The sequence below is a fragment of the Palaemon carinicauda genome, chromosome 34 (assembly GCF_036898095.1).
Source record: "Palaemon carinicauda isolate YSFRI2023 chromosome 34, ASM3689809v2, whole genome shotgun sequence".
In the NCBI taxonomy this organism is placed as follows: domain Eukaryota; kingdom Metazoa; phylum Arthropoda; class Malacostraca; order Decapoda; family Palaemonidae; genus Palaemon; species Palaemon carinicauda.
In genome coordinates, this window is record NC_090758.1 from 73,920,628 (window position 1) to 73,935,582 (window position 14,955).

General features: G+C 39.9%; 1 protein-coding gene across 2 annotated transcripts in view; it reads right to left on the reverse strand.

The window, feature by feature from the left end:
* Positions 1 to 14,955, reverse strand: part of LOC137626453 (arginine/serine-rich protein PNISR-like) — a 68,270-nt gene that overhangs the window by 37,185 nt on the left and 16,130 nt on the right. For both annotated transcript variants that reach the window (XM_068357455.1, XM_068357453.1), the window contains 4 exons: positions 8,807 to 9,028; positions 6,082 to 6,219; positions 5,239 to 5,505; positions 4,514 to 4,616 (listed from right to left, as the gene is read on the reverse strand). In XM_068357455.1, the coding sequence (XP_068213556.1) occupies positions 4,514 to 4,616; positions 5,239 to 5,505; positions 6,082 to 6,219; positions 8,807 to 9,028 (730 nt within the window). The remainder of the gene's footprint in view (positions 1 to 4,513; positions 4,617 to 5,238; positions 5,506 to 6,081; positions 6,220 to 8,806; positions 9,029 to 14,955) is intronic.

Genomic DNA, 14,955 nt, shown 5'->3' on the forward strand with positions numbered 1-14,955 from the left:
AATCTGAATCAATTTCTTTTCTTAATAGAATATTTCAATGCTCAGCGTAAAATCATTTAATCCCTTAGATTTTCAATTAAAATTTCTTTTTTTATCTTATGTTGCTAAACTCGAGGACATTTCAAATATGCTAAATATAACATTGCCTTTGTCAAGTCACAAACCAATTTCATTCCCATCGTGGAGGAAAACTTTCGACATTACAATTTGAAAACAAACACAAGTAGGGACTTCAAAAACGGCAATAGGTGCCAATTTGAGAAGAGCTTATGGCATCCCATTCTCGACTGAAACAAGCCGTTCGTTTGACCCATTTATGTTTCCTAGTTAAACTCTGAACAATAATAATGGTTCGGGGTGAGATTGTCATGAAGGCATCCCTGCAGGTCATTGGTTTCCATCTCCCCTTTTGGTCTTACCTGAAATGGCCCAAACTTTTCCGGCCAGCCTTTCCGGCAGGCCCCCTCCCTACATTTTTTAACCATTCGTAAGAATATTCCCTTGAATTACAATTAGAAAATTGGAAAAAAACCACCGACTCCCCTGTCAGGACCTTCACTATATAGTCCAAAAGACACCGTTTTAAATCTAGGGTAACTACCCCCGGACCTTCAAAATCTTGTCCAACAGGCTGGGAGAAATTCAACATCTAGGAAGGGAGTAACCATAAGGAACGCATGACAAGAATTAGGGTGTGGTGATTCTAATTGGCTAATTTTGTCGATGCACAGCGACCGGGAACCAGCCTGCCGATAGGATGCCATAATTAGGAGACGTTCGCTTCATTAAGCAAATGACGTACGTTACCCCAAAAGGCATGCATTCAATGTCCAGTTTTCCTCCACTTTGAATTCTTGTGGTACTTAATAGCCCCATAAAGCTATCTTGCACTAGTAAATGGGAAAAATATGAAATAATCTAAGTACCCGGGTAGTAATTTCTCACATGTCGAATACCTCCCTCCCGGTCCCTTAATGTTCGCAATTCATTCAAGACTCCAAAATAATACCAGGGGAATATCCACGTCTCAGATTTGCTTACCCTACCAAAAACTGCATACTTACCCCTGAAAATGTAAGCAAGATATTAAACAGATCTAAATTTATGAAAAAAAGAATAAAAAAATACAGGGAACTGTGTGCTAACAACACCTTAGCTAATTTACCAAAAAATATTTTTTGAAAAGGGTGCTTTTTGAATAATGTATAATTTTTATTTGCATGTTCAACATCTAAAATTACCTTCGATTGATCAAAATGAGAATGTTCTTACACTGAAAAATTGAAAAACATAGATTACACAAAAAAATAAATCAAACTGCTTGGAGTATGACTTTTAATAGTATGTAAAAAAAAAATTTGGATTCTAATTTTTTGAATCTATACAATTCTATGTTATATTACAAAGCCCCACATTCTTGTAGCTTCTTTTACACAGCTTTACAAATCACTGGCTTTGATAATTGTCTCTTTAACATGAATAAAATCTTTAGGAAATGCGAAAGTGTCCGTAAATGTCACCCAAAAAAAATCTTACATGATATGAAGTTGAAATGATAGAAGTTTAATACATGGAGGACCAAGAGTTAAAGAGTTAAGGAAGCTATACACTACGTGCTTCAGATACTCAAAGCCGTTTACAAGAAAATAAAAGCTACTGCTCGCTATCCCAGTACGCAGTCAATACCTAAAAAATTTGGATGTCGCAATTTCATTAATCAAAAAGTATTGAAAAAAGGGGACTTCTCATAAAAATGTTTATCATTTAACTGATAATAATAAATTTATTTAGAAAAATAAGACTGTATAATATACACTAACAGTCAATTGAATCAGGTACACATCTTTGGCTTGACAATACTCCAAGATGATTTTCATCTCGTCTATGATAACTGTACAATCGTATTCTTGAAGGGGAGATTTATACTGGTAATCTTCTTCCAAAGGGAAAGTGACATGTACCAATATAGTAACTATAGTCAATTTTTTTTAGTGAGGCAGATTTGCACCGACCCGCAGCGGTGCCCTACAGCTAGGAAAAGTTTCCTGATCGCTGATGGTTGGACAAGATAATTCTAACCAATCAACGATCAGGAAACTTTTCCGAGCTAAAAGGGAAAAGTTTCCTGATCGCTGATTGGTTGGACAAGATAATTCTAACCAATCAACGATCAGGAAACTTTTCCGAGCTAAAAGGGAAAAGTTTCTTGATCGCTGATTGGTTGGACTAGATAATTCTAACCAATCAACGATCAGGAAACTTTTCCGAGCTAAAAGGGCACCTCTGCGAGTTGGTGCAAATCTGCCTCACTAAAAAAAATTGACTATAGTACAGTATTTGACAGCATATAGGACATAAAGTAGCGCAGACCTTCGCCGCGTCACGTTATCACTCGACCTTGGACCGTAACACATGTTAATTGGCGTGGATTTTCATACGTTCAAATATGAACTAAGTTTGAAATGTGTGTGACAACGATGTCCAAACGTATGGCTGATTACGTGAATTGGCCATTTTACTTGACCGTGACCTTGACCTTCCAAAATTTAATAATTCCCAGCTTTTTACACAAGTTTAAAATCCCAGCAAGTTTAACAATTAAAATTGTCGCCGTATGGTTGATGATACAAATTTTACCTTTTGCTTCACTTTGGACTTTACCCTGACCTTCGACCTTAACATATATTAATTGCTGTGGATTTCCATACACTCAAATATGAACCAAGTTTGAAGTCTCTGTGACAACAATGTCCAAACTTATGGCTGATTACGTGAATTGGACATTTTGCTTGACAGTGACCTTGAACTTAGACCTTGACCTCCCAAATTTTAATAATTTCCAGCTTTCAACATAAGTTAATCCACGTAAGTTTCATTACTCTACGATTAAAATTTTGACCAAGAAGCTGTTCCCAAAGAAACATACAAACGGGCGGTAAAACGTAACCTCCTTCCAACTTCGTTGGCGGAGGTAAAAAATGGATGAAAAATAAAATAAGGTTACTAGCCCATTTGTTGAAAGCAAGGTCTTTCTGCAGACTGTAACAATCATAAACAAATCTCTGCATTCTACGCGAGTGATTTATAAGTCCCGCGCGTCTCCTCCTGCTTAACCCTTTTACCACCAAAGGACGTACTGGTACGTTTCACAAAACTCATCCCTTTACCCCCATGGACGTACCGGTACGTCCTTGCAAAAAACTGCTATTTATATATTTTTTTTTTCATATATTTGATAACTTTATGAGAAACTTCAGGCATTTTCCAAGAGAATGAGACCAACCTGACCTCTTTATGATGAAAATTAAGGCTGTTAGAGCAATTTTAAAAAAATATACTGCAAAATGTGCTTGAAAAAAATAACCCCTGGGGGTTAAGGGCTGGGAAGTTCCAAATAGCCTGGGGGTAAAAGGGTTAACATTCGATCTACTAAACGTTTGGCCGTTTAACCTCATGAAATCTCATTCGAGTTCGCATCACAAGTACAGAAGATCGTCAACTTAAAAACTCAACTGGTTCTGAGAAGCTGTTCGTAAGTTCAATTTTGTTAAACTTTGGCCTAAGATGAGCCTACTCTGAGTCCCATGCTATGATTTCTAACAACGAAAGTCAACAAATAGTCGGGTCTCATATGAAATAGATAGCAGGTTACTACAAATGTCGTTTTGCTTACTGTATCAAATTACATAATATTGTATCTCTAAATGTTTGTAACTTGAGGACCTCCTGTATCTCGGAGAGGACTTGATGTTATGGTTTAACTTAATTTCAAATTAATCTGGTGATGATCATTTATTTATTCGACTAGTGATTATCAAAAGCAATTACCAGTTTGAAATTAGCTTTGCTAATCTTTTTTTTTGTGTCAAGTGACTATTTCAATCTTAACTTTGCAAACTTAATTTTACAAAACGGGCCTTTCTGTTGGGAAAAGACCTTTTTCATGTAGAATACAGTACTCTTAAGTAACTTTGTAATGGAAAAACCGATAAATGTAAACTATCAGTATTATTATTATTAAGAGGAGGAGGTTTCCCAGCCGAGGTTATCAGTCTTGATGGCATTCTATAGCGAGGAATGATTTGAAATTGATTAGAACAGCAATGAAAGCACAAAAACTGCAGTCAGAGGGTTGTCTTAGCATTAAAAGTGCTCTGTGGCCTCCAAGAACTTTCTAGCAAGATGCTAGAACATGAAATCCAGCATCAAAACTTCAATTTTAACATGGTTACACAGCTAGGAAGTTAAAAAAACTGCAGAGAATCTTATCAAACTGAATATTACATGATGCAAAGGGGACGTCAAACGCCAGCGCATTGACAAAACGGATTTCAGTTTATTTCCCGCTGAAACAGATAAGGTGTCCTATATGCCATCAAATAAGATGTTTACATAAAAAAAAAGAGAATGTTCAACGCTCACAAATGTACAGTACAAGGCAGCTAGAATCACAAAAAAGAAAATTAATACAAAAGGAACTCTCGATACAGCACAGAAATGAAATCGTTTGTACCTTTCATGCGAGCACGTTGCAACACTTCAGCGGACACCTCTACCATCATGTCCGTTGTCACGTCGAGGAGAATCTCGGTCATCCACCGTCTTAATTTCAACATCTGGAGGGGGAGGAAAATGTCTCTGAGAACTAGAGCGAGGTTATCTGAAGGTTATTTTCATTGGAAAGACAATAATATTTATAATCTTATAGCTATTTTCAATGGAAAAACAATAGTATTTATAACTTTATAGCTATTTTCAATGGAAAAACAATAGTATTTACAACTTTATAGCTATTTTCAATGGAAAAACAATAGTATTTATAACTTTATAGCTATTTTCAATGGAAAAACAATAGTATTTATAACTTGATAGCTATTTTCAATGAAAAAACAATAGTATTTACGACTTTATATCTCTTTAAAGATGACTAATTCCCTCACAAAATAGTTTCATGAGAAGAAAATGTTATGAAATTGCATAAAAAAAAAAAAAAAAAACTATGCTGCAAAAGAAAACTGTTGGCAAATTCTAAATTTCAATCTCAAATGATACAGGTTTCAAGTAGGTCCCATATAATTTTATGTTGATTCACTTTAACTTTCCCTAAGCTATACATAGATACTACCATTCCCTGCTTATTTTCCTCCAAATGACTCTCAAAATCAATGTAATAAGCGATCAATTCAGAATTATGTCTTATTTTCCCACAAGGAAAAGACGAGAAAATAAGAACACTACCATTTCCTGCATCTTTTCCTCCTCGGTTTTAACTGGCTCCGGCGACGCTAATCTCCTTCTCGGCAGCTTTTCTTCCTCTTCCTCCTCCCCGTCTTCATCCTTGACCCCGTCGATGTCGTGCCCGTCTATGCTGCTGCTTCCCCCGCCCCCGCCGCTGTCCTTCGGCGCGAAGCGGGTACGTCGCTTACGGGCGATGCTGCCCAGACCCGGAGTGGTCGTTTCGGGACTGGGCGACCGACTGTGGTCTGATGCGTCGCTGTCGCTGTCCTAAAAGGAATGAGTTTTTGACAAGAACTTGAATTGGAAATCTGCAAATACAGGTCCAACACCTTACATATTTAAGACCCTAATTTCTTACATATATAAGACCCTAATTTCTTACATAAATAAGACCCTAATTTCTTACATATATACTGTAAGACCCTAATTTCTTACATATATAAGACCCTAATTTCTTACATATAAAGACCCTAATTTCTTACATATATAAGACCCTAATTTCTTACATATATAAGACCCTAATTTCTTACATATATAAGACCCTAATTTCTTACATATATAAGACCCTAATTTCTTACATAAATAAGACCCTAATTTCTTACATATATAAGACCCTAATTTCTTACATATATAAGACCCTAATTTCTTACATATATAAGACCCTAATTTCTTACATATATAAGACCCTAATTTTCTCACATTTTTCAGAAATGGATGAAGCAATGAATTACTACTATAACTTCTAGATATATCTAGGATATCAATTTTCTCACATTACTCAAAAAAGGGATTGAGGAACTAATTCTTACTCCTATACATACGCAACTCTCCTGTCATACTCACGAATTTACTTTTCCTCGGCACGCGAGGCTTCCCGTCGTTGGCCAGATCCTCTTCCAGAATCCGTCTCGCTCTGGCTTCCTCCTCCCTTTTCCGCCGGAGCATCTCCTCCTTCTCGGACATCTGCCGTTCCTTCTCCATCTGGTCAGGAAGACAAGCAAAATATTTATTGATGACACTGAGGACTTCATCACTGAAGAATGATAATATGAATTTAGGAATTAGGACTATAGAGTCCATTTCTGGGGAACGTGAGACCATTTCAACATTTGGAAAGAACCCTACATCACATGATGCAAAAGTTAAAAAAGGTTGGACAGAGAGGAGATGTAAGAAAGGCAGAAAGCACTTGGAACAAGTTAAAACTTCTGAAGTTCCACTGATTCAACTGCCTGATGATGATGATCCTTGCAGTCTGGTCACAGCTACGATAAAAATTCAAGAATATCACTTTATTTATTTTACTTTAACCCTTTCGCCCCCTAAGGACATACCGATACGTTCTTGCAAAACACTGTTATTTACATGTTTTTGATAACTTTATGAGAAACTTCAGGCATTTTCCAAAAGAATGAGAGCAACCTGACCTCTCTACGACAAAAATTAAGGCTGTTAGAGCAATTTGAAAAAAATATATAGCAAAATGTGCTCGAAATTTAACCTTATGGCGGGGGTAAAAGGGTTAAGGTCTGTTTTTCTGGTCCTGTACAGCAGAGGAACCCTACTCTCTACAATACCTCCAGTCATTTTATCATGTTCAATCGAAAGTATTTAACATTTCACACCGCATATTGCTCTTTTATTGTTAAATCGTCTCTATCAAAGCACTCACAGAACAAGAAAGTATAGAATATTATGACGGAGAAAACAAGACTGTTCGAATTAACTACATATCGATTACTGCGAACACGATGGTACAGTCGGGAAAGACCTGAATCCAAAGGATGGTCAGAATTATAGATATCTTACACAACATGAACAAAGAACTAACTGAAAGATAGTGACAAAGATTAATATCCAAATCTGGAATAAGAAATTCAATCGACAACAAATCATGGGGAGTTCTGTTAAAATGATTTGAATATAATCTACGCCATTTCACGTCAACCTAACTGGGGAGGGCTACGCGAGGCAGTAGGTTTTTCCGATAAGGAGCAGCAATGAAAGCCGAGAAGATTAATATTGTTTTGTCACAGTTCCAATATTGACTACTGCAGCTACGCTCCTGGAGCAGAGTAGCTGCAACACTATAGCACACTGTGTTCACACTCTTGGGGTTAGTGCCTTGTGCCAAGAGCCCCCGCTCGGCCGTAAATGCCAAGCAATCTGTACGAATTAATGAAAAGATTTGTTTAAATATATTTTCATAATAAAATAAATTTTTGAACATACTTACCCGCTGGTTATATAAGAATGGCTAGCGTTCCTGACGCCTCGGCAGGAAAAATCTGACATTCTTATATAACCAGCAGGTAAGTTTTAAGTTTAAAAATTATATTTTCAAAATAAAATAAATTTTTTAACATACTTACCCGCTGGTTATATAAGAATGTCAGATTTTTCCTGCCGAGGCGTCAGGAACGCTAGCCATTCTTATATAACCAGCGGGTAAGTTTTATGTTTAAAAAAATCCTTTTCAAAATGACATAACCAAGCCATTCGCTCAAAGTTGGTGTGTTCCGGCCCAAGTGAGTTTTATCCATACCTGTCAAACCAAGCGTCCATATCCGTTATCTTTTTATATATACAGAAGGTTTTCAACTTACAAACATTCAGACACAAACACAATTCCAACAGAAATCATAAATCTCAAGATACTGTTTCAAAAGTTTGTATACTGCAATAGGATAAATACAGTACTGTATTTTAATAAAACAATATATCATTTAATATAGAAAGCAAAATGACATTAGCAATAACCTGGTATTCATTTCATATGAAACAAAACAATTTGTTGATTTTTGTAGCTGGAAATCGTAGGCCTGGGATCCAGGTTAGGCCTGCCCTGGGCCAAAATTTAACAAAATTAGGTTTTTAAGTTGAAAACCTCCTGTATGACTCATGTTAAATCATCTCTTAGCGACAATCTTTAACAATAACAAACCTTGTTAACCCTTGCGCCCCCAAAGGACGTACCGGTAAGTTCTTGCAAAACACTGTTATGTACATGTTTTTGATAACTTTATGAGAAACTTCAGGCATTTTCCAAAAGAATGAGACCAACCTGACCTCTCTACGACAAAAATTAAGGTTGTTAGAGCAATTTGAAAAGAATAAATAGCAAAATGTGCTCGAAATTTAACCTTATGGTGGGGGTAAAAGGGTACTAGAGTGGCAGACCTTCGCCGCGGCAGCTTATTTCTCTACCTTTTTGCTCAACCTTGACCTTAACATGTATTAATTGGTGTGGATTTTTATGCACTCTAATATGAACCAAATTTGAAGTCTCTGTTAAAACGACATTCAAATTTATGGCTGATTACGTGAATTGGACATTTTGCTTGACCGTGACCTTGACCTTCCGAAATCTAATCATTTCCAGCTTTCAACATAAAAGTTAATCCCTGTAAGTTTCATTACTCTAAGATTAAAATTCTAGCCACTAAGCTATTCACAAACAAACACACAAAGAGGGACGAAAACATAACCACCTTCCAACTTCTTTGGAGGAGGTAAATATCAACCACCTTTATAATCAACAAAATCGTCGAGCATACATCATCCCTACCTTTCTCTGCTTCTCTCTCTCCATCTTCTCCAGACCCTCCCGTATCCAAGCGGGCAACTTTTTCCGTTGGGCTGCGTCCAGCTGGAAGTCTGCTTCGGCCGCTCCTCTGTCCTGGTCGAAGGTCCTGTGGTGGAAGTCGCGGCCGACCCTTTCCCTTCTCTCGGTTCTTGTGTAGTCCCCCTGGTAGTTATCGCCACCGACCAGAGGCCAGTTATATTCGCCCTGAGGAAAGAAAACGGGAGCAAAGTTTATATTTCCTTCCTTGAAAAGCTTAAAAAATTATGGCTAATAAAATGGGGCAAAGTTTACATTTCCTTCCTTGAAAAGCTTAAAAAATTATGGCTAATAAAATGGGGCAAAGTTTACATTTCCTTCCTTGAAAAGCTTAAAAAATTATGGCTAATAAAATGGGGCAAAGTTTAAATTTCCTTCCTTGAAAAGCTTAAAAAATTATGGCTAATAAAATGGGGCAAAGTTTAAATTTCCTTCCTTGAAAAGCTTAAAAAATTATGGCTAATAAAATGGGGCAAAGTTTACATTTCCTTCCTTGAAAAGCTTAAAAAATTATGGCTAATAAAATGGGGCAAAGTTTACATTTCCTTCCTTGAAAAGCTTAAAAAATCATGGCTAATAAAATAGGGCAAAGTTTAAATTTCCTTCCTTGAAAAGCTTAAAAAATTATGGCTAATAAAATAATTATGCTAAAAAGTATAGCCTATCAATATATGAAGAACAGATGAAAAAATTATAAAGTGAGATACTTGAAAAATAAGCAAAAATCTTTCCAGCTAATAACTGGAAACACGTTGTCGTGTAAAATTGTATGACACATTTTAAATATTCAAATATATAGCTTCATCTGTTGATCCTACCATTTAGCTAAACATTGACAATGGATGTGAACTAACAGGTACAATTACTGTACAGTACTTACGTACAGGTGTACTTAAATCTACAGTACCGACATCATGAAAAATTGATCTCAAGTACTATACTCACTAAAGCTCTCCTCTCGCCAATTTTATTTTAGAATGAAATTAATCTAAGCATGCAGGTAATGTAACCAAGCTAGTTCTGCTAATCTGCGGAGGGTTAAGAGTTCTCTTGCCTGAGTGTGGTACACTACGGCACACAACTCTATCTGTTCCCTTATTTCCTTTCCTCACTTGGATATTTTCTTAGTTGGAGCCCTTGGGCTTATATCATCCTGCATTTCTAACTAGGATTGTAGCTTAGCTAGTAATAATAATAATAACAAGCAATATACAGTAGCTTTGATTGCGATGCCCTGTATTTGGCGATTTCTAACTAAATTTTTATCTTTTACTTGCAGTTTTTACCTAGTATTAAATTGTATTTGGCAATTTCTAGTTTTCACTCGCGTTGTTTGGCAATTTCTAGTTTTCACTCGTGTTGTTTGGCAATTTTTCATGGTTAAGAAATCTGGCGTCGAATTCAGCAGCTTCGCGCCATAAGAAATTCGCAAATACAAAACATGCTGATAACGAGAGTCGACTATCCTCCCGATAATTAAGGACTACTGCCGACACCTCGTCATAAGTTCTAACTCTTGGATTCCAGCTGGAAAAGTTTGCAAATTGATAACTACAAGCAGCTGCGAGCTGAAGTAAATTGGGAGTTTATAGTATTCAAATTCAAGATATAAACTGAAGAGAATTAATTGACATGGTCTAAAGTTACAAAGCTCATAATACAATAAGAATAAATGTCCAGATAGGGATGTGAAATCAATCAATAAAGGCACAATATTATGAACACGACAAAGCATTTGTCACATAACTCTTAAAAGGATTAAAAAAATGTTATTTTCATTAGTAAAATAAATTTTTGAATATACTTACCCGGTGATCATATTGCTGTCAGCTCTGCTGCCCGACAGAAAAACCTAAGGACGAAATACGCCAGCGATCGCTATACAGGTGGGGGTGTACATCAACAGCGCCATCTGTCGAGCAGGTACTCAAGTACTCCATGTCAACAAAGAACCAATTTTCTCCTCGGCCCACTGGGTCTCTATTGGGGAGGAAGGGTGGGTCCTTTAATTTATGATCACCGGGTAAGTATATTCAAAAATTTATTTTACTAATGAAAATAAAATTTTTCAATATTAAACTTAGCCGGTGATCATATAGCTGATTCACACCCAGGGGGGTGGGTAGAGACCAGCATATATGTTAACATTAAGAGCTAAGTATTTCGTATTTCATTTTAGCAGTTATTCAAAATAACAAACATAAAATTAATAAGTACCTGGTAAGGAAGTCGACTTGAACAATTACTCTGCCTTTTTTAAGTACGTCTTCCTTACTGAGCCTCGCGATCCTCATAGGATGCTGAGCGACTCCTAGGAGCTGAAGTATGAAGGGTTGCAACCCATACTAAAGGACCTCATCAAAACCTCTAATCTATTCGCTTCTCAAGAAAGAATTTGACCACCCGCCAAATCAACCAGGATGCGAAAGGCTTCTTAGCCTTCCGGACAACCCAAAAACAACAATAAAAAGCATTTCAAGAGAAAGATTAAAAAGGTTATGGGATTAGGGGAATGTAGTGGTTGAGCCCTCACCCACTACTGCACTCGCTGCTACGAATGGTCCCAGGGTGTAGCAGTTCTCGTAAAGAGACTGGACATCTTTAAGGTAAAATGATGCGAACACTGACTTGCTTCTCCAATAGGTTGCATCCATTACACTCTGCAGAGATCTGTTTTGTTTGAAGGCCACTGAAGTTGCGACAGCTCTAACTTCATGTGTCCTTACCTTCAGCAAAGCATGGTCCTCCTCATTCAGATGGGAATGAGCTTCTCGAATCAAAAGTCTGATATAATAAGAAACTGCATTCTTCGACATTGGTAAAGAAGGTTTCTTAATGGCGCACCATAAAGCTTCTGATTGTCCACGTAATGGCTTAGTACGTCTCAAATAGTACTTAAGAGCTCTTACCGGGCATAGTACTCTTTCTTGTTCATTTCCAACCAAATTAGCAAGGCTTGGAATATCGAACGATTTGGGCCAAGGACGAGAAGGAAGTTCGTTTTTGGCTAAAAAACCAAGCTGTAAGGAACATGTAGCCGTTTCAGATGTAAATCCAATGTTCCTGCTGAAGGCGTGTATGTCACTGACTCTTTTAGTTGTTGCTAAGCAGACGAGGAAAAGAGTTTTCAAAGTGAGATCTTTAAAAGAGGCTGATTGAAGTGGTTCGAACCTTGCTGACATAAGGAATCTTAGTACCACGTCTAAGTTCCAACCTGGTGTGGCCAACCGACGCTCCTTCGAGGTCTCAAAAGACTTAAGGAGGTCCTGTAGATCTTTGTTGTTGGAAAGATCTAAGCCTCTGTGACGGAAGACTGCTGCCAACATGCTTCTGTAACCCTTGATCGTGGGAGCTGAAAGGGATCTTTCCTTCCTTAGATATAAAAGGAAGTCAGCTATCTGAGTTACAGAGGTACTGGTTGAGGATACTGATTTAGACTTGCACCAGCTTCGGAAGACTTCCCACTTCGACTGGTAGACTTTGAGAGTGGATGTCCTCCTAGCTCTAGCAATCGCTCTGGCTGCCTCCTTCGAAAAGCCTCTAGCTCTCGAGAGTCTTTCGATAGTCTGAAGGCAGTCAGACGAAGAGCGTGGAGGCTTGGGTGTACCTTCTTTACATGCGGCTGACGCAGAAGGTCCACTCTTAGAGGAAGTGTTCTGGGAACGTCTACTAGCCATTGCAGTACCTCGGTGAACCATTCTCTCGCGGGCCAGAGGGGAGCAACCAACGTCAACCTGGTCCCTTCGTGAGAGGCGAACTTCTGCAGTACTCTGTTGACAATCTTGAACGGGGGGAACGCATAAAGGTCTAGATGGGACCAATCCAGAAGAAAGGCATCTATGTGAACTGCTGCTGGGTCCGGAATCGGTGAACAATAAATTGGGAGCCTCTTGGTCATCGAGGTTGCGAACAGATCTATGGTGGGCTGGCCCCACAAGGCCCATAGTCTGTTGCATACATTCTTGTGAAGGGTCCACTCTGTTGGGATGATTTGACCCTTCCGGCTGAGGCGGTCTGCCATGACATTCATGTCGCCTTGAATGAACCTCGTTACTAGGGATATGTTTCGATCTCTTGACCAGGTGAGGAGGTCCCTTGCGATCTCGAACAACGTCATCGAATGAGTCCCTCCTTGCTTGGAGATGTACGCCAAGGCTGTGGTGTTGTCGGAGTTCACCTCCACCACCTTGCCTAGAAGGAGGGACTTGAAGCTTCTCAAGGCCAGATGAACTGCCAGTAGCTCCTTGCAGTTGATGTGCAACTCGCTTTGATCCGCATTCCACGTGCCCGAGCATTCCCGACCGTCCAATGTCGCACCCCAGCCCGTGTCCGATGGGTCCGAGAAGAGAAGGTGGTCGGGGGTCTGAACAGCCAGTGGCAGACCCTCCCTGAGGAGAATGTTGTTCTTCCACCAAGTCAGTGACGACTTCATCTTCTCGGAAATAGGAACCGAGACCGCTTCTAGCGTCTTGTCCTTTCTCCAGTGAGCAGCTAAGTGAAATTGAAGGGGGCGGAGGTGGAGTCTCCCTAACGCGATGAACTGGTCCAGTGATGAAAGCGTCCCTATCAGACTCATCCACTGTCTGACTGAACATCGGTCCTTCTTCAGCATGGACTGGATGCATTCTTGGGCTTGACTGATTCTGGGGGCCGACGGAAAAGCCCGAAAAGCTTGACTCTGAATCTCCATTCCTAGGTAAACTATAGTTTGGGATGGGACGAGCTGGGACTTTTCTATATTGACCAGGAGACCCAATTCCTTGGTCAGATCCAGAGTCCACTGTAGATTCTCCAGACAGCGACGACTTGACGCAGCTCTTAAAAGCCAGTCGTCCAAATAGAGGGAGGCTCTGATGTTTGCTAAATGCAGGAATTAGGCAATATTCCTCAACAGTTTGGTAAAAACTAGAGGTGCCGTGCTTAGGCCAAAGCACAGGGCTTGGAACTGGTATACAACCTTCCCGAAAACGAACCTTAGAAAAGGTTGGGAATCTGGGTGGATGGGGACGTGAAAGTAAGCGTCCTTTAGGTCTAACGAGACCATCCAGTCTTCCTTCCTGACCGATGCTAGAACCGACTTTGTCGTCTCCAAGGTGAACGTCTGCTTTGTGACAAAGACATTCAGAGCACTGACGTCTAGCACCGGTCTCCACCCTCCTGTCTTCTTCGGCACTAAGAAGAGGCGGTTGTAGAAGCCCGGGGATTGATGGTCCCGGACTATGACTACCGCTCCCTTTTGTAGTAAGAGAGACACCTCTTGCTGTAAAGCTAGTCTCTTGTCCTCCTCTCTGTACCTGGGAGAGAGGTCGATGGGAGTTGTTGCTAGAGGGGGCTTGCGCAAGAATGGAATCTTGTACCCCTCCCTGAGTAACTTCACAGACTGTGCGTCTGCGCCCCTGTTCTCCCAGGCCTGCCAGTAGTTCTTGAGCCTGGCTCCCACTGCTGTCTGAAGAAGGTGGCAGTCAGACTCTGCCTCTAGAGGACTTGGAACCCTTCTTCTTGCTCAAACGTTGACTTCCGGCACGAGCACCTCCTCTGCTGGAGGCTCTGCCACGAAAGGGCGGAATGAACCTTGACGCTGGAGTGTCCATCCTGGGTCTAGGCACGGAGGGCAAAGGGGTGGCTTTGCGTGCGGATGTCTTTCAGGATCAAGGAGGCAGCAATCTCCTTGATCAACTCTTCAGGGAAGAGACACTTCGAGAGCGGAGCAAACATAAGCTCCGACTTTTGACATGGGGTGACTCCAGCTGACAAGAAGGAGCAAAGGTGATCCCGCTTCTTGAGGACCCCGGACACAAAAGAAGCCGCAAGCTCACTAGAACCATCCCGTATGGCTTTGTCCATGCAGGACATAATGAGCATGGAAGTTTCCTTATCAGAAGGAGAGGTCTTCCTGCTCAATGCTCCCAAACACCAGTCCAAGAAGTTAAAGACTTCGAATGCACGGAAAACTCCCTTCATAAGATGGTCCATATCCGAAGGAGTCCAGCAAATCTTGGAGCGTCTCATAGCCAGCCTGCGGGGAGAGTCTACCAGACTTGAGAAGTCGCCCTGGGCAGAGGCAGGAACTCCCAAGCCGAGAACTTCTCCCGTGG